This window comes from Haliotis cracherodii, unplaced genomic scaffold (assembly GCF_022045235.1).
Source record: "Haliotis cracherodii isolate W230 unplaced genomic scaffold, xgHalCrac1.p SCAF_14, whole genome shotgun sequence".
Lineage (NCBI taxonomy): Eukaryota > Metazoa > Mollusca > Gastropoda > Lepetellida > Haliotidae > Haliotis > Haliotis cracherodii.
The window spans coordinates 14938974-14959145 of record NW_027266269.1 but is presented as its reverse complement, the minus strand read 5'-3'; the positions used below and the strand labels follow the sequence as shown (position 1 = coordinate 14959145).

Below are 20172 nucleotides of genomic sequence, written 5' to 3'. Positions count from 1 at the left end.
ACATGTGTAAAATATGGTAAATATATCATAGTATGTACATTTCTATCAGTAAACAGAGATTGTTCTAAAACAATAGATTTTCTCCGTCTAAACATCAAAGAAAGACAGGCAGCCAGGGATTTTACAATGGCATCAGAACGCATTAAGACTGGTCAGTAGGTGAGAGTACAATAAACTTCATGATCAGTTACAGATCTCCATAACGAATATATAATATCCGAATGAAGATTGCAGCTCGCTATAAAGTACATTGTATCCTCAGCAGTTTGGTTTTTGCATATAGGATTGCTATTCACTTGCTATAACACATGATGTGATGAGCATATTGGTATAGGTGGATTAGCCATCAAATGCTGTTACTTTATAGCATATTACTTTTTGTAAGAATTATAAAGTGGACTTTTGGAGGCGTCTCAGGATATCTATCAGAATGTGTTTTCTATCATTCACCACTAATTATAACAGGATATTGGAAACATATATAGACTGCCTGACTGTAGATAGGATTTTTTCAGTTGCAGTTTGTACCCCAAGCGAGCAACACCTCCCAAGCCAGCACAGAGCATTGCCTGATAGCCAGCCAAGGAGAACTCAAACATCGGTAATTATCACGTCATCCTTTCAGCCTTATTCACATACTCTTACAATCACTCTCACCGTTTGTTTGTTTGTTGTTTAACGCCGAACCTAGCAGTGTTCCAGCTACAGGACAGCGGTTTGTAAATAAACGAGTCTTGGCCAGACAATCAGTTGCAGTTTGTACTCCCAGCGAGCAACACTTCCCAAGCCAGCACAGAGCATTGCCTGATAGCCAGCCAAGGAAACTCCATCATCGGTAATTATCACGTTATCCTTATTCACATACTCTTAAAATCACTCTCACCGAATTAATCATAAAACCCCTAAATCCTTAAAAAACAACAACACTAAATAACCAACACCTTATCCTACCCAATCTCCCTAACACAGCTCGCACTCATTTCTACTCACTACCCACGCCCACCACTCAAACACACCCTTTGACCCAACTCCTAAAAACAAAAAACACCTAATCCCCCCTTCTCCTAAACACAACACTCGCTCTTTCCTACTCACCACCCACGCCCATCACTCACATACCTCCACTCCTTCAACTAAATATCTCTTAATCCCCGCTTTCCACTTGTCTCACCTTATCCCAGCCTTCCAGAATCAAACTTAATCTTCAATAAATAATCCATTTCCCAAACCCTCCTACTAAAACCAACAACAAATAACCACCGCAACCTCCTCCGCCTCCTAAACACAACTCACCAAGTAAAAACAACAAACCAACTCACCTCCCCAAAACACTCCACCACCACTCACCACAACACATGCTCTCCAACACAACACCCAAACAATATGACTGACACCCGCAACGCCACACTCGCAGACATTCCAGCTCCTTACTCACCCATGCCTGCGGAAGCGCACAACACTTCTGGGAGGTCACTCAAAAACATCGTCCCGACCGAGTATGGCGAAAACACGACATACACCACCCCAACCAAACCAGCTAACTCGCCACCACAAAACACCAAAAAACGCAAACTCGACACATCCACTCCACCTCCATCGCCAACACCCTCCCCGGCCGCCTTCCTCACCACCTTCGCCCTCTACTTCTTCTCAGCAGGCTCAGGCACCACTCTCTCACTAGAACTTTCGGCAGACAAAATAGGACTTTGGTTCAAAAGACAAAAAATAAATTACAACAATATTAAAAAAGCCAACAAAGGATACCAGATAATCTTTCCTAACCGAGAATCTTACAACGAAGCAAATAAAATAACTCAAATATTCCACGTCACGGTAATCAAACAAACACCTAATTGGCAACAATATACACGAGGCGTAATTAGGGTTAACCCAAGGGAAACAACTGAGGACTTACAATTATACTCTCTAGAAGCTAACATAAACCAAGAGCAAAACCCTCAACCCCTAATCACCAGCACGCGCAGAATAACCTCAACTAGAAACGGAAAAACGGTCCCAACCTCCATTGTCATAATCAACTTTAAAAAAACCCCTAAATTCCCTGAAGCCCCCAAACACATATCCTTCGGAGCCCACACCAACTTAGAAGTCAAACCCTATATAAAGCAGGTTAAGCAATGTTCAAAGTGCCTCAAATACAACCACACTGCTTCCCAATGCACATACCCTAAAACCAGGGGTCCGGAAAATTTAAAATCCCAATCGGACATTTACATTTATGCCACGCCCCCTTCAAACAGCGTGTTTTAGTACGACTTTTTACACACAAATTACAAGTTGTTACGTATTCATAATATGATGAATTATGAATTGTTTCAATTTAAATTGTTTAATTCACCCCAATTAATAACAAATAATATCATTTTAGATATATATGGAAAACATACGTTTGTTTCTGTTATAATAACGATCTGTCAACGTTGTGAACGGTCTAATTAATATTCATGAGTCTGCTCAAGTGTACGCGTTGTAACATTTGGATCGAGACTATTATCCCATATTTGGTTATCACGTGACCTCACGGGAAAAGTTTTTTTTTTAAACTAAAGATTATTTAAAAACAAGACAGATAATATAATCATAAATCCTAAACTATCGTTGATAGCAGTAGTTATTTGAATACTTTTTCATCTGTACTTAATTATTGACCATAAAGAAATTTGATATCGATCGTCCGAGAAAGCAAAATGGCGGTCAATCAAGATTCAATATACGACTAGCTACTGAAAACAATAAAATCTGCAAATCCTCTTAGTATGTCAACCAAGTGAAAGTCGTTAGCCACGACTTACAAAATGATCATTCAGACTTTGAGGGTTTGGCAGATCCGCTCGACTGATCAGCATCGGTCGACTGGCTGTCGTCACGCTTTCGCTTCTTGACTGAGGTTACGTATCGTAGCATTGTGAGGATAATGAGGTACATCGATGATGCAAGGTATTTATGTACAGTTGTAAACACATTTTACTCAAATCAACAAGAAGTTCTCAGTAATAAATCCTCGATTAATCAGTGTCAACTCAGTTTATTGCCTATTACAGTGATTGACCGATTGGACTATCATTCTAGGTACGATGTATTTACAGCAATCAAAACAAACAAAGCTTGTCCGTGTAGATAATCTTCATTGTGTTACAACTGCAGACAGAAATTGCTCAGTCCTATCTGTTGATCATGTCCGGTCAAAATTTAAGAATGTCCGGACAGAAAAATTTAAATGTCCGGTAAGCAATATTTTAGACCGGACATTTGAGATTCCCAATCGGACATGTCCGGCGCATATGACGGTTTCCGGACCCCTGCCTAAAACTAAATGTAAAAAATGCGCACAAACAGACTGCCCAGGCACATGCGCACCCTGGTGCATCCACTGCAAATCCACCCAACACACCTCACTTTCAAACCAATGCCCACACAGACACACACTCACCCAGCAGGCCAACAAACACATAAACATAGAAACGGCTAAAATCCAAACACGAAAATTTGCTACACCTGCATCTAAACCACTCCTCCCTACACCACACCCAAACACCATCCCACAAACAAACACCACACCCATAACCGACAGCTCTGTCTGGGACCCCTACCGAGAAACCGCACTCGACTCACACACACAAGCAGCCACTCAACCAACCACGAACCCTCCCACATCTCACATAGCCAAAACATCAACCCCCGCATGTAAAACAAACCTCAAAATGACCACCACAACAAGACCCTCATCCAAGCACCCTCCAGCCCATATGGCAACAACACTCTCCCACAAGCAAGCACAACAACAAAACACAAACACTAAGAAAACATCAGCTACACCCATCCCGCAAACACCTTCACAACCCTCCACATCACATGCCTCCCCCATGGAAACTCAACCAGCTAAACCTAATCCAACCCATGACGAAGATTTCTCCACTACTGAGGAAACAATAGACACTACTCCAACTAAAACAAACCAAACTCCCCAACCAGCCAACACCCCAAACCTAAATAACCTCACCTTACTCCTAGCATACATGCATAGTCAAAACTCACCAAAAGCTAGTATGGAATCCTTCCACAAAGTAGCTTTCAATCTAAAATTAACCGATCTTCCCTTCTTCCTCTTTAACCTCCATCTAAAAGAACTCACCGAATAAAATAAAAACTAAATCACCAATCACCCGAAACCAATAATGGAAGGACTAAATATTTTTCAGTGGAACGCCAACGGACTCACCTCCCACGGCCATGAACTAAAAACTAAATTTAAACTAAATAAAGGCCCTCACATTGCTTGTATACAGGAAACCAAATTCTCAAAAAAATCGAAATTCACACTACCTAACTACAACTCAGTTAGAACTGACAGAGCTAAACCGAAAACAAGAAGAGCCGCAGGAGGACTAATCATATTTATCAGGGAAGATATAAATTACGAAGAAATAAAAATAGACACGCCAAACCTAGAAGCCAACGGCATTAAAATCACATTAAATAACCGAAACATAAACATCATAAATATTTACCACTGGGCAGAACAAAAAGTCCAACCTGAGGATCTAAACAAACTACTCAAAATAAGCGATAAATCTACTATATTCCTAGGAGACTTTAACGCTCACCATCCTACATGGAGCATAGATGATAAAATAGATAATCATGGCATATTAATCTCCGAATGGATAGAAACAAACGACCTAGTACTCCTAAATAGCAACCAACCCACGAGGTACGATAAGATAAACCAAATAATTTCGGCTATCGACCTAACCATATGCACCGCAGATCTAGCCCAAAGCACTCAATGGGAAGTGCACGACGTCCCGCTAGGTAGTGACCACTTCCCCATAAACATAACCATAGGAAATACAAACGTACCAATCCAAACAGAAAACCAAGAACCAAAATTCCATTACAATAAAGCTAACTGGGACCAATTCCAAGATATCTGCAACGAAGCTAACTTAAACGAAATAGAAAAAAATGATCCAGAAACCTATTGTAAAAACCTAACAGACTATATTATAAACGCAGCAAAAACCTCCATCCCCTTCAAAACATCTAAGACAGGTAAACCGACGGTACCATGGTGGAATGAGGAAATAGAACAGACTAGACGAAAACGTAAATCAGCTTTCAATAAAGCAAAACGCGACTACAAATATTTAAACATAGCCCACGAACTAAACCACCAGGTTCAAAAACTAGTCCAAATAGCCAAAAGTAGAGACTGGAAAAAATTCTGCGAAGGTATAAATAACCGTACAGATGCCAGAACGGTCTGGCGCAAAATCCACGCCATTAGAGGCTTAAAACGACATAAAAAAACCCTAACATTAACAACTCAACCAACCCCGCCCAAAAAGCAAATAATCTCGCCAACCACTTTTCGGCCGTTAGCAGTAACAGCAACTTCAGCCAAAAATTCCAAGATAAACTTAAAACAGAAAACAAACCCAAAAAAGAACCAAACAATAACAATCTAGAAATAAATCAACCCTACACAATGGAGGAGCTCCTCTACGTAATCCAAAACAAGAAAAAGGGCACAGCCCCAGGATTAGACCTAACCTCTTACCAAATAATTAAAAAAATCCCCCAAAAACTACTCCAGGCACTACTCAAACTATACAATCTCATCTACCTAAACGGACAGGTTCCTACTCCCTGGAAACAGGCCCTAGTCATACCAATCCCTAAACCCTAATAAACCAGCTAATCAAGCTAACTCATATAGACCAATATCCCTAACTTCAAACTTATGTACAGTAATGGAATCAATGGCTAAAAATAGATTACAACATTACTTAACCCAAAGTAACATCATAAACCCAGATCAAAGCGGTTTCACTCCTGGCCGCTCAACCCTAGATAACCTCGCCCGACTAGAACAAGATATTAAGACAGGACAACTAAATAAACAATATACCACAGGCATCTTCTTAGACTTCTCTAAAGCTTTCGACATGGTATGGCACGATGGGCTAATACAAAAACTTTAAAAAATAGGACTCAAAGGTCAGATAATAAACTACATCCAGGACTTCCTAAACAATCGTAAAATAACCGTGGGTATAGACCAAACTCTATCGGACCAATGTCCCCTAGAAAATGGGACTCCACAGGGCAGTATCCTCAGCCCCGACCTCTTCAATATAATGATTAACGATCTATTCGAGGGTCTATCCCCTAAAGGACACACATCAAAATTCGCGGATGATGGAGCCATCTGGATCCGCACTAAAAGCATGAAAATGGCCTAAAATCTACTCCAAAAATCTCTTAATAAAATACAACAATGGGCTGACAAATGGGGCTTCTCCCTTAACTCAGAAAAAACAACAGGAATAGTATTCAAACATAAAAACATGAAACCCGCCTCCCCAATCCTCCAGCTAAACAATCAAACAATCAAATTTCAAAAACAAACCAAATTCTTAGGACTTATTTTCGATGAACATCTCACCTGGGATGCTCACATCCTAAACCTAACAACTAAATGCAGTAAAGACCTAAACACCCTCAGATGCCTAACTGGCTCTAACTGGGGAGCCTCCAAAGATACTCTCCTCTCTCTCTACATATCCCTCATTAGATCAAAACTAGACTACGGCTGCGCCATATACAACACCCTAAACAACTCTCTATCTACAAAACTTGACTCAATACAATATCAGGCTCTCAAACTCATTACACGCACCCAACATGGCACCTCCTACACCTCACTTCAGGCCTTAACAGGAGAAATGCCACTAAGTCTACGCAGGGAACAGCTAAGCTTAAATTTCTGGGCCGCGTCCCAATCAAACCCTCTCATCCAAAACTTAATAAACCAAAACATCAGCCCTAAAAACCAAGCTCTAGCTCGTAAACACCCCTTACTTACCCCAATATCCCAAAGAATAACCAACTACCTAAATGAACACCAAATTAAAAATCTTAAACAAAACTGCAAAAAATCAAATATCTTCACCCCTAAACTTAAAATACCCAAAATAGACACAACACTAGCTAGCCAAATAAATAAACAAACCGACCCAAACATAGCTAAAACTACCACACTAGCATACATACACAAAAAATGGTCAAATTGGTGTCACATTTACACGGACGGATCCTCGGATCCGACCTCCAAACACACGGGTTTCGGAGTCCATACCACACAACCAACTAAAACCACACAATCCTTCCGACTCCCAAATAACCAATCAATATTCACGGCAGAACTAATGGGCATGGCCTCAGCCCTCCACAAAAAAAACACCAAAAAATCCTAATACTTACTGACTCCCTAAGCAGACTACAAGCCCTCCAAAACAAAAATACCAAAAACCGACCAAAATTAATAAATCAAATACTTAAAAGCTCCAACGACCTAACTAAGGCAGGCAAACAGATAACCTTCTTGTGGACACCCGCCCACGTAGGAATATACGGTAATGAAAACGCCGATAAAGCAGCTAAACTATCCCTCAAAATCCCAGAAATAAGCTTAAACTTACCCATCTCAAAATCAGAAATTAAAAGTGTAAACAAACAAAAAATCACAAAAAAATGGCATAACCTATATCTAAAGTCAAATAGCCAAATCAAAAGAGTGCTCAGCAAACCACTAACCAAACCAAAAATTCTCCATCCATCAAAAAAAATTGACAGTGTAATCACTAAACTCCAAACAGGACACACCAACCTAAATAACCACCTAAAAAAATTTAAAAAACACACTACAGGTAACTGCCCACACTGCAAACAACCAGAAACCCCAGAACACGCACTCATCCACTGCACACACTACCTAACACATCGAACCGCATTACAAACCACCCTCAATCTAAACAAGGCTCTCACTCTAGAAGCAATACTAAACCCACAAAATAAACTAGAAAACTTCAAGGCCTTAGGCGTATTCTTAATCAAAACGGAACTAATAAAACGCATCTAAAACCATTATAACCTACCAAATCAAAATCACATAAACAAACAATCATCCACCATACCCAGCTCCCTTAGTTCTCCTCCCCAAACCCATCGGCATCTATTCCAAATCTCAAAATTGCCAAATTCTATATAAGCAACCCCTAAAGCCCCCTCTTGGGTTGCACAGACCACCTTCGCCCCTTTCGGAAACAAATTAAATGGCCTGGCCTGGCCCGTGTGCGAAATACGCATCAGTCGGAAAGCGCACGTTAAATCTCCAAAGTAAGTAAGTAAGTAAGTAAGTAAGTAAGTAAGTAAGTAAGTAAGATAGGATATGTGATCTTAACAATTGCCGGGTGTGACAAAGTATACATGATCTCATTAGGGGATACCAAGGGTATCAGTTTAATATTAGAGGACGTTGGTAGTGAATACATAATAGCATGTAGATTTCTAATCTTTTCTTTCTCTGTGGGTAATCCTTTCAACCTGATGGGAGGAGGTCACTCAACCGGTTCATGCATTCTTTGTCAAAGAAGATCAGACTTGGTTAGAATCTGTGTTTATCCGAGACTAGTTTCCGAGCAGTCGGATGAGGTAAAAAGACAACTAAAAATCTGTACAAACATTTACGAAATAGTCTTTCCGGGTTTGAACTCGATCATGATTATTTTACACAACATAGATAATTTTCCCAATGTTCCTAATCTTGGACTATTATAAAAAAGATTAATTTTAAAAATGTTACGTTTAATATAAGAATATTCATAAATGAGTTGTTTCCTACGTTTAAAAAAGAATATTCATGAATGAGTTGTGTCCTCTCTTTTTTAAATGAAGAACAAAGAGTAAAACATATTTCCTATGTGACCTCCAGCTGGTGACATTTAATGAACTTGACATGTGATGATGACTTTTAGTGTTCATATTATAATAGTTTATCAAAGTGTAAATGAAACTGTAATATAAATTATTAATATATTCAATGTGAGGAAATGTCATTACGGGCTGTTGTCCGAATTGGGAATTGTCGTTGTGGGGGAAATGTCCTACACTCCATTAATATAGGGTGTGGTACATAAACAATGAGCCAACACTCCCGCGTTGTAAATGTGCTTATTTTAGAACTAATATGTGGCAATGAGTATGATAACCTTATTATTCAGATCTTCGGAGAGGCAGCAACAGAAGCCAGCACTGGCTTGTTTTGTCCTATCCGTTTAAAAAAAACCCGTTATAAAACAGTGTCAAACCATACCTAGATTGTTTTCTGTGATGCATGATGCAGGTACCTGTGATCTCGTCTTCTTAACATTCACTCACTTCATTAGTGCAGGCGCACATGCATAACTAAACACAACAACATTTCAATTTTGGCCCTCCCTCACTTACTTACATGTACTTACTTTGGAGATTTAACGAGCGCTTTCCGACTGATGCGTATTTCGCACACGGGCCCGGCCAGACCATTTAATGTGTTTCCGAAAGGGGCGAAAGTGGTGTGTGCAACCCAAGAGGGGGCTTTAGGGGTTGCTTATATAGAATTTGGGAATTTTGAGATTAGTTTAGTGAACATTTATAAACAACCGGTATCGATACATAACATGTTCGGGCATTACCTCTGGTCTCGAATTCAAAGTAACGTCAAATAAATCATACACTGCATAGCAATCCTATTGCAGGGAAGGAATGTTAAGAACAAGACGACAAAAATGACTGCACTGTGCAATGTATTTGAAGTCATTATTCTATATTCTAAGCAAACACGATGCCATCTCTTTGATGGCTTCTCACACTTATCATCCGGATTTCAAGAAAAAACATTCAATTCCTTTTTGACATCAATAGAGGGGCTTTAACATGCCGACGCCGTTGCGAAAGGACACCAAGCGTGCCATCTTACTGGTGTCTATTGTATTCTCAAGTGCTGAAACAACATCGTTTTCTCCCCGTTTGTAGTAAACTTTTGCTGCCCTAGACTTAAAACAACAACAGTGGTCATTGGCACTGATTGGTAACGGCTTATTTACCAACGGCTTTGAGTCAAATGACTATAGATAACGTTTCAACGAAAATAGCTTAACGTCCAAAACCATGGAGGAGACAACTAGTGTACGTGTTGGCACTCGTGTTCAGGCTCTTGACACCGAATCCGGCAAGTGGAGGTCCGGGTGTGTAGTGGATGTTGACCTAGTTTTGAGGAAAGTCAACGTCCATTTCGACAACTTCCCCAAGAAATGGAACACTTGGATTTCCATAGGTTCGTTTCTGTTTTATGAATGTTTATTCGCATGTTTATAAGACAATATACATACATTACACAGTGGGAACGTTTGATATAGCTGCGGGAAATCGAAAACCGTAAAATAGGATAATTTAACCTATAAATTTTAAATGCCATAATATCAACACAACAGTCGATGCAGTATGTACTTATGATGATATGGCTCCCATTCCCAGATTGTTATGAAGATATATTACATGAGAGACATAACATGCACATGCTACACTAGGTCAGATCCTTAGCTAACAATCTGATATTCTGTGCTATAGTCTACAAATGTAGACATTGGGGAGGCGTGGTAAAAGGTTGCCATCAGTACCAGAGTACGTCTGGCGGTGTGTTTCACGGGTGTATAAAATCAATAATAATGTGTAATGATGTGTAAAAGAAAGCCATACAGGTTATGTCAGTTATGTCATGACCACGAAGAACCTGTAGATGCGTGAAAACCCTAAACTATTTATACTTCAGAGAATATTGTTTTGGCATTTGCGACATACCAGACAATGGGATCACTATAATATGATATGTCAATTACAGGCAACATGGAAGATGAAGTTTCGTCATTCCTTAGTCAGCTGGACGATGACACATTCAGTGCAGTGACTATCCGGGGAAACCGAGAGAGCAGGAACTGTTTACCCGGACCCAGGCTGTTTAGCCCTACAGTCCCGTTGCTCCTTGAAATCTACGACCAGAACAACGTTTTGTCTCAAGGAGTTTTGAGCCGATTGACTGCTTGAGAACAACAATTGCAGGGCGAATCACTCATTAGAATCATGGAGATTCTTGTTTGGGATTTCCATCTCTATTGTTTAGATAAAGGTAAGCAAATCATATTGAGTATTCTCTAAAATGTATCCCCAATCAACGATACATATACCAATGTATTTTACGCCACGTAAATCAAGAGTTTTTCTTTGCTTCATGGCAATCGTTTTAAATATGAGCAGGAAATGCCTTTCTTAACATCTATCTATACGACCTTCACCATGACACTACGTGGAACATTTGAAACATGGAAGTGTGAGCACACATAGTATTATAGTCTTATTTGTAACCTATAATTTTGTAATTTTCGAGCCATTTAGGCAGCGATCACTCGTTTTGTACACGTACATACGATTATTATACTATTAGAATAACTCCAATATATAACTTACTTTTGAATGTTCAGGATTCACAAGGACCATCGTACCTGAACGGCTGGTCGATCGTCGTCAACCAAAGGGAACACAGGCATCCGAAGATTCGCGTAAATTGACTGGAGGGGATTGCTTTTTTCATCGTGTCAATGGAAGGATATTCGATGCATCTGTGAATGTTAATGACCCTTTCCTAGGAATGATCATCACGTCAAACAAGCGATGCATTCCATACGAGGACATTGTCTTAACAGTAAGTGCAAACAATGTCCACATGTCCCAAATCGTTATTAAATCAAGAGTAGCCTTCTACATATATAGATGCAGGATGGCTCTCGTTAATCTTGTGCAATTCTGTCTGGTTGGTCTTAATTTCAAGATTATCATTGTATTCCTAGTACAACGCCAGTTCCTGTAATACCATCATAATATATAAAATACCTGTCCAAAACGTAGGATAATCTGTACTAAGAGAGTTGTTTCCCAAATATAACATTTGTTACATGTGACCACTTTCTAAATGACAATTGTGTTCATACCTGTAGGTAGTCGAGAAGCACGAATGTAACTTTTTGTAAAAAAATATTCATATCGAATTCTAAACTGAAATGTCAATTTGTTTGCAAATAGTATTGTGTAAACTACAATACACATATTTGTAGCCTTGGCTTCGTATATGCTTATGTACATTTGACATTGTTTTCCAGGGTAACCAGCAATCCAGACACACAGCTTCGTGTACACCAGAAGAGACAGGTTCAGAGGTAACTATACACGCCGTGGCGTACACCCTACAGTTCTATATTAGTTTTTAATACCTTTCGATGAAAAGAACTTCACCTAATATAATACTGTTCTATCTCCATATCGACTGATGATTAATCTTTCATTCAGGTTGAAAGCTTTCAACTGTACCTCAGTGAGAGCGGGAATGAAAGTGATACAGGCCGTGATCCAACATGGACACTTCCCCCCAAGTCTCCGCCAGAGGTTGTTGTCCCTTCTACAATGGTAAATATTACATAGTAATGACTGAATAACTGAAAATGTACACGTTAGACGTACATTTGTTTAATTTAGAGATACAAAGGGAGGATGTCATTTAAAATAAGAAAATATGTCACTCACGGAAAACTGTTATAAATGAAATAATCTGGAGGTACAATGAAGCTCTGATTATAGAATACTTGTAGATCTAAATTGGCATTATTCAACTGAGCAACAATATTTCATGCCAATGTTCCAATTGGAATTTAATGCATATTGTATAGATTAGACATTATCTGTCCATGTAATCCATTTGACTTACTTTGACAATAATTTCAACAGCTTCATATGCAAGTATGTAATTACATCAGAAAGCAGCCTGTATATATGTCATAAATTGATGTGTTTGCACCTGAACAGACATGACCAATGAAAGGAATGATAACTTACACAGTGAATTATATACAACTGTGAAAAAATGGCAATAACTTATTGATTGACGAACTTAACATACAATGTTTTTTCACCATTGATAAACTTTGCATTTTATTACGAATCTTTATATTTTCAGGGTACTCGCACGACCAGTATAAGAAAGGGGAAACGAGAGGTTTGTAGCGTATACATTACTGCATGGTTGTGTGGATTATATTTAGTAACTGTTATATATGAATTTTCACTTTCTCTTTTTGTTTCTCTGCTAATGATGTCCTAAAACATTTCGTAATATATATTAATTTTGTATCTCATAGGATATGCAGCAAGAGCAAGAGCGAACCAAGAAAAGGACAAATCCTGCGAAGAAGGTGAATTTAGGTTTCCTTCTCATTACTGTCATGACTAATTATTTTAGTAAAGAATTTATCTCATCTTATTAACCAGACTTCTGAGACAGTATGAGCAAGTTGGTAGCTAAGTTATAACCTGAGTTGCCCGTGCATGTATGTTGTATGACCTAACAAAATCTTCTTCACAGCGTTATAGTTCCTGATTCTTGGAAGAAGACCAGCATCAGACCAGTCGACGAATGCATCGTCTCCTCCAACTTCCCCACTTGCATCGCCTGAAACGACCCTGTGCACATCACGATCACCACGCCATGTATCTACCTCAACAACAGGACTGTCTGACCCTTCCAGTGACGCAGATATCGTCATACTGAAACTTGAAGTTGCCAGCCTCAAAAAGGAAATCCAGGAATTGCGGATGTTGGTAGTGTCGATGGTTTCTGACACCACGCCGCCTTCACCAATGTCAGTCCTTCCATTACCTGCCCTGTCTCCATTAAACAATGCATTGTCGTCACCACCACTGTCATCATCTCCCCTCTCAACGACATTCACTGTATTGCCATCCGCCACGTCCATAACATCAACGCACTCTAACATCATCACAGAAAGCAGATTTTGGGATCTGCGGGTAGCAGATTTGCCATGCAAAATATGCGATATCAACATTAAAACCTCCCTGGACTCACGGAATACTCAACGGGACGTAGTAGAAGAAGCAAGGCAGCGAGGTGGACGGAGCCGTAATTAAGCAGCTGGCAAAAGAACTTTATAAAACTGTTTTCACCCTGCGAGAAACGTATAAAAGAAATGTGTACGGGATGATCAAGTCAGGCCAGAACGTCACTGTCCAGCCATTTGACATCGCAAAGATGGCCATGATATTTGATGTCGTATTCAATACCTTCCCACCCAAGGACAAAGCAAAGGAAAAACAAGAATGTGTAGATGCCATCAATCAAGTAAACAGATACGTGTGGGGTCGGCGAATGAAAGGAATTGAAATTCCACCAATGATATAATTGAAATGTAATGTTACTTATTCTATGTATCTGCTGTTAATAATTCACAACTTTAACTTTATCTTCAACCCTGTCTAGTCGAAAACAACTTTCAATATTGTTCAATTAGTAGCGTCACGTTGGTTTTCAATGTCCATTTTCACCCCTGTAGAGATAAATATGCAATTGACACTGTAAAGGATGGCGGGATTATAACTGTGCTATTTTCCATGCTAAATATATAAAGTTACTCTCAAATGCAAAAAAAACCATCAATGCTTTCAAGCAACATGTCAATACAAGTGTATTTAGGTAAGTCAGTTATTCCCGGTATTCCCGTGTACATAGAATTCTTGTTAAAATTAATCCCTTGAAATCAGTTTTATTCGTCACTTCATGTAATAGTGTCTTTAGTGCAAACATCAACCATGATCGTCTCAAAACAACGCCCGGTAGTGAGCACAGTCCATAAGAAAATGAACTTTCATTAACAGCCGAAAACGTCATTGTCGCTTATTGGTCGAACCCTAGTGGCTAATGTGTACATAAAAACTGACCTTTTTGCATATTAAAGTATTTTGTATCCTTGAGTTTTGTGCGGCACATGTGTGTCGCTATACTCTTTTTTATGTATAGCTCTTATTTTGAGCATGATATACGAAAATATAATGTTTGTCCGTCTGTTCAACTTGTTATTCTTATTTCCATATCCTAATAGCAGAAACTACATGAACATTAATATATTTGATCCCTGATAACTGGAATTCTTTTCCAAGGAATTAAAAAAAACGTGTGATTGCTACACTGCGCCTCATATACATGAACTAGCGTCCATTGTCATGTGTTATTATACGGCCCCAAGTATTTTGTGTAAAAAGAATAGACTTTAGTCTTGGCACAATAAAGACAGAAGATATTCATTATGGTGATCAACATTTCATAACAACCAATACTTCTATTGGTTATTTGGTATCATAGTTGTCTAGACGTATTCGTAATTGCATTCATTATTAATTCTTAACGCATTTTTACAGCTGGCACTTTGAAAAATAAGAAATACAAAAGTGCGTTCAAAACCCAGACGCAGCGCCATCTACTTCTAACACCCTTGGTAGAACTGTGTCGAGACTACGGATAAGTCTGCAGCATGCTCCAGGATCCATCGTTGCCCAGAATGCATAAATGCCATTTATAAGTTCATCCTTTGTTCGCGGTTTCACCCGACGTCTAATATGCCATTTCAACGAAGCCCAAGCTTTCTCGATTGGGTTGAGATCTGGAGATTCTGGAGGCGTTGGCCAGTGGTGGATCCCGTTTGAAGATAGCCACTGTGTTGTACTCCTACTGGTATGCTTGGGATCGTTGTCCTGCATTAGTCTATGACCATCTGGGTATTTGTCCTGAATGAAAGGCAAAAAGAACTCCTTTAGAATGTCTTGATAAGCCTCGCTGTCCATAGTCCCCATGAAGAGACAAATATCTGTTGCACCACGTCTTGAAATTCCTGCCCAAACATGTACTTGATATGGATGTTTTGGGCGGCTTTTAAATTTTGGCGGACACCCTTTCTTTCGAAAACATTTCTTTAGCGTTGACTCTAGCTTCACTGTGCACTCATCCGTGAATATGACATCATCAAATGTATCATTCGACGTCATGACCTGCTCACAAAAGTGTTTTCGTTTCACGCGGTTTGGTTGGCGAATGAGTTGACAGTATCGAGTCTGTTTCTGAACCCAGCCGAGTCTGTTCCGTTCACGACAAATTGTAACCGTTGAAACAGATTTACTCTTTTTACTTTCAAGCAGACGTTGTAACTCAGGAGTGGATGTTTCGTCATCTGAGTGCATAACGCCGTCTATGTAGCTGATGTCAGTATCTGTCAAGATGCGAGGTCTGCCGCTCCTTGCCCTGTCACTAACACGACCGGTTTCCTTGTATCTTCTGGAGGTCATCTGAAGTGATTTTTTTGAGACTTTCCACATATCTTCTTGTAGCAATCTCGCTTGTATCACAGGATATGTGAGATGTTGCTGACGAAGAAGTATTATCTTGTGTCACAAATAGCTGGGAATCCTTGATCCTCGCACAAACCTGTCTATATCGTTCATATCTGTTGCGCTTCTGTCCTAATGAGCATTACATGTGTTCTTAAGTGTAAGAGCGTCATAAATGCCATTGGTTAACGCTGTTATTCAATTCTGTGCACAGCTGAATCTACCCTACTCCAATATACAAGCATCTCTTTGATAGGCATTATGAATACAATTTGCTGGACGGTGGGTTTCATCATCCTCGTTTGTTATGTTATATAACTGTTACTGTTATTTCGTGCACCTGCTTAGCATTGTGAGTAGACAATGTAATTAATTATCCGAGTTGTCTCGCCATAGGTTAAACAATAAACCGTGGGTTGTTTTTTTATTGGAGTAGATATTCTGAGTATATTGTTCATTGTGATTAATGCTTCGGTCCGATCTACTCTCGAATGTCTAGAGAATAAAGAATTCATCAAATCACAACTACAGTTACCTAGCTCTGATTGCAAACACTCGACATTTGTATACATGCACATCCTTTGCACAAACCAAGTGATTAACGAGCAGAAACTCATTTACAACTTACCACTATGTGGAACAGATAAACAACGCAGTATTTCACCCATCATTTGAAAACCATGTCTGTATGATGTCTTTGAAAAGCATTTAGAAGTGAAACACATAAGGAAAACATCTATATTATCGGGAACACAACGTTTCGGGGTGTATACTTATTCCTTCACTCGAGGAAGGAGTAAATATTACTCCAAAACAATGTGTTCCTAATATTAAATAAGTTGTCATCCATAAATTCTCTTCCTTGCATGTATGTATTATCCGTGTATCATCTGATTTTTACTTCGTTTTAAGGAAACTTAAAGACCCCAATAATCAGAAGTATAAACTTCATAAGCACATCAAATCTGGGTGAATCTAGAAAAAACAGTGTATTCAGGCACTATTGGGAATTACGTTCTCATACACGAAAAATACACTTTTTAAGAACATATCCATGTAAAGCAGTGTACCGTTAGTGGACGTAACCACCTCTCTAAATATAACAAGAGGAACACGCTTAATATAGCTCCAGGTTAGAATGAATATACATGTACATGTATCTTCGCATCCTATATACATGTGGAAGTAACACGCGACAGCATTTCTGAAGTGTACATGTAGTGTACCAATATGGCGCCACTTTTGCGGCACTATTACCCCCTTTTGCGGCACTATCACGGTACTATCACGCCACTTGCACGGCACTATCGCGCCACTTTCAGGGCACTATCGCGGCACTTTTGCGCCACTTTCACAGCACTTTTGCGCCACTATCGCGCCACTTTCACGGCACTATCGCGACACTTTTGCGCCATTAACGCAAAACTTCACGCCATTTATGCGCCACTTTCGCACCATTTTCTAGCCACTTTCGCAGTATTATCGCGCCATTTTCGAGTCACTTTCGCGATACTTTCACGGCACTTTCACGAACGTATCGCAAAATAGTTTCGCGATACAGGGGAAGTTACTTTTGAAATGTAGTGTACCTGTTGTCTGTAGATGCATTGTGAGGAATACACTGTCATTTGGGCAAGTACCTGTTGTCAGTAGATGCAGTGTGGGGAATACACTGTCAGTTAGGCAAGTACCTGTTGTCTGTAGACACATTGTGGGGAATAATGGGGAATACACTGTCAGTTAGGCAAGTACCTGTTGTCAGTAGATGCATTTTGGGAATACACTGTCAGTTAGGCAAGTACCTGTTGTCTGTAGACACATTGTGGGGAATAATGGGGAATACACTGTCAGTTAGGCAAGTACCTGTTGTCTGTAGATGCATTGTGGGGAATACACTGTCAGTTAGGCAAGTACCTGTTGTCTGTTTATACATTGTGGGGAATACACTGTCAGTTAGGCAAGTACCTGTTGTCTGTTTATACATTGTGGGGAATACACTGTCAGTTAGGCAAGAACCTGCTGTCTGTAGATGCAGTGTGGGGAATACACTGTCAGTTAGGCAAGTACCTGTTGTCTGTAGATGCAGTGCGGGGAATACACTGTCAGTTAGGCAAGTACCTGTTGTCTGTAGATACATTGTGGGAAATACACTGTCAGTTAGGCAAGTACCTGTTGTCTGTAGATGCAGTGTGGGGAATACACTGTCAGTTAGGCAAGTACCTGCTGTCTGTAGATACATTGTGGGAAATACACTGTCAGTTAGGCAAGTACCTGTTGTCTGTTTATACATTGTGGGGAATACACTGTCAGTTAGGCAAGTACCTGCTGTCTGTAGATGCAATGTGGGGAATACACTGTCAGTTGGGCAAGTACCTGTTGTCTGTAGATGCATTGTGGGGAATACACTGTCAGTTGGGCAAGTACCTGTTGTCTGTAGATGCATTGTGGGGAATACACTGTCAGTTGGGCAAGTACCTGTTGTCTGTAGATGCAGTGTGGGGAATACACTGTCAGTTAGGCAAGTACCTGTTGTCAGTAGATGCAATGTGGGGAATACACTGTCAGTTGGGCAAGTACCTGTTGTCTGTAGATGCAGTGTGGGGAATACACTGTCAGTTAGGCAAGTACCTGCTGTCTGTAGATGCATTGTGGGGAATACACTGTCAGTTAGGCAAGTACCTGTTGTCAGTAGATGCAATGTGGGGAATACACTGTCAGTTGGGCAAGAACCTGTTGTCTGTAGATGCATTGTGGGGAATAATGGGGAATACACTGTCAGTTAGGCAAGTACCTGTTGTCTGTAGATGCATTGTGGGGAATAATGGGGAATACACTGTCAGTTAGGCAAGTACCTGTTGTCAGTAGATGCATTTTGGGAATACACTGTCAGTTAGGCAAGTACCTGTTGTCTGTAGATACATTGTGGGAAATACACTGTCAGTTAGGCAAGTACCTGTTGTCTGTTTATACATTGTGGGGAATACACTGTTAGTTGGGCAAGTACCTGTTGTCTGTAGATACATTGTGGGGAATACACTGTAAGTTAGGCAAGTACCTGTTGTCTGTAGATACATTGTGGGAAATACACTGTCAGTTAGGCAAGTACCTGCTGTCTGTAGATGCAGTGTGGGGAATACACTGTCAGTTAGGTAAGTACCTGCTGTCTGTAGATGCAGTGTGGGGAATACACTGTCAGTTAGGCAAGTACCTGTTATCTGTTTATACATTGTGGGGAATACACTGTTAGTTGGGCAAGTACCTGTTGTCTGTAGATGCAGTGTGGGGAATACACTGTCAGTTAGGCAAGTACCTGCTGTCTGTAGATGCAGTGTGGGGAATACACTGTCAGTTAGGCAAGTACCTGCTGTCTGTAGATACATTGTGGGGAATACACTGTCAGTTAGGTAAGTACCTGCTGTCTGTAGATGCAGTGTGGGGAATACACTGTCAGTTAGGCAAGTACCTGTTGTCTGTAGATGCAGTGTGGGGAATACACTGTTAGTTGGGCAAGTACCTGTTGTCTGTAGATGCAGTGTGGGGAATACACTGTCAGTTAGGCAAGAACCTGCTGTCTGTAGATACATTGTGGGGAATACACTCTTAGTTAGGCAAGAGCCGGTTGTCTGTAGATGTATTGCAGGGAAAATACTGTTACGCAAGTACCTGCTGTCTGTAGATGTGCTGCAGTGAAAATACTGATACGCAAGTACCTGCTGTCTGTAGATGCGTTGCGGGGAATACACTGCCAGTTCTCGGTGAGGTTCTCCCCTGGGTGTAGACAACAGCATCATTACCACAGCATCAACAGCATTCTCTGCAGTGAAGGATCCGAGTGCTGCTACAACATCTTCCTTGTGCAGCAAATCCTGCAACATAACACACCAGAATAACCAGTCCTGGTATCAACAGTAACTAGCCCTGGCATAACCAACCACAATAACCAGCCCTGGCATAACCCACCACAGTAACTAGCCCTGGCATCACACCACAGTAACAGGCCCTGGCATCACACCACAGTAACCAGCCCTGGCATCACACCACAGTAACAGG

General features: G+C 40.3%; 1 protein-coding gene and 1 pseudogene across 5 annotated transcripts in view; one reads left to right on the top strand and one right to left on the bottom strand.

Annotated features, from left to right (window-relative positions):
• Window positions 1-20172, bottom strand: part of LOC139461024 (uncharacterized) — a 181647-nt gene that overhangs the window by 99849 nt on the left and 61626 nt on the right. For all 5 annotated transcript variants that reach the window (XM_071242508.1, XM_071242509.1, XM_071242512.1 and 2 more), the window contains exon 8: window positions 19833-19988. In XM_071242508.1, the coding sequence (XP_071098609.1) occupies window positions 19833-19988 (156 nt within the window). The remainder of the gene's footprint in view (window positions 1-19832; window positions 19989-20172) is intronic.
• LOC139461026 (uncharacterized) lies at window positions 10732-14146 on the top strand (annotated as a pseudogene).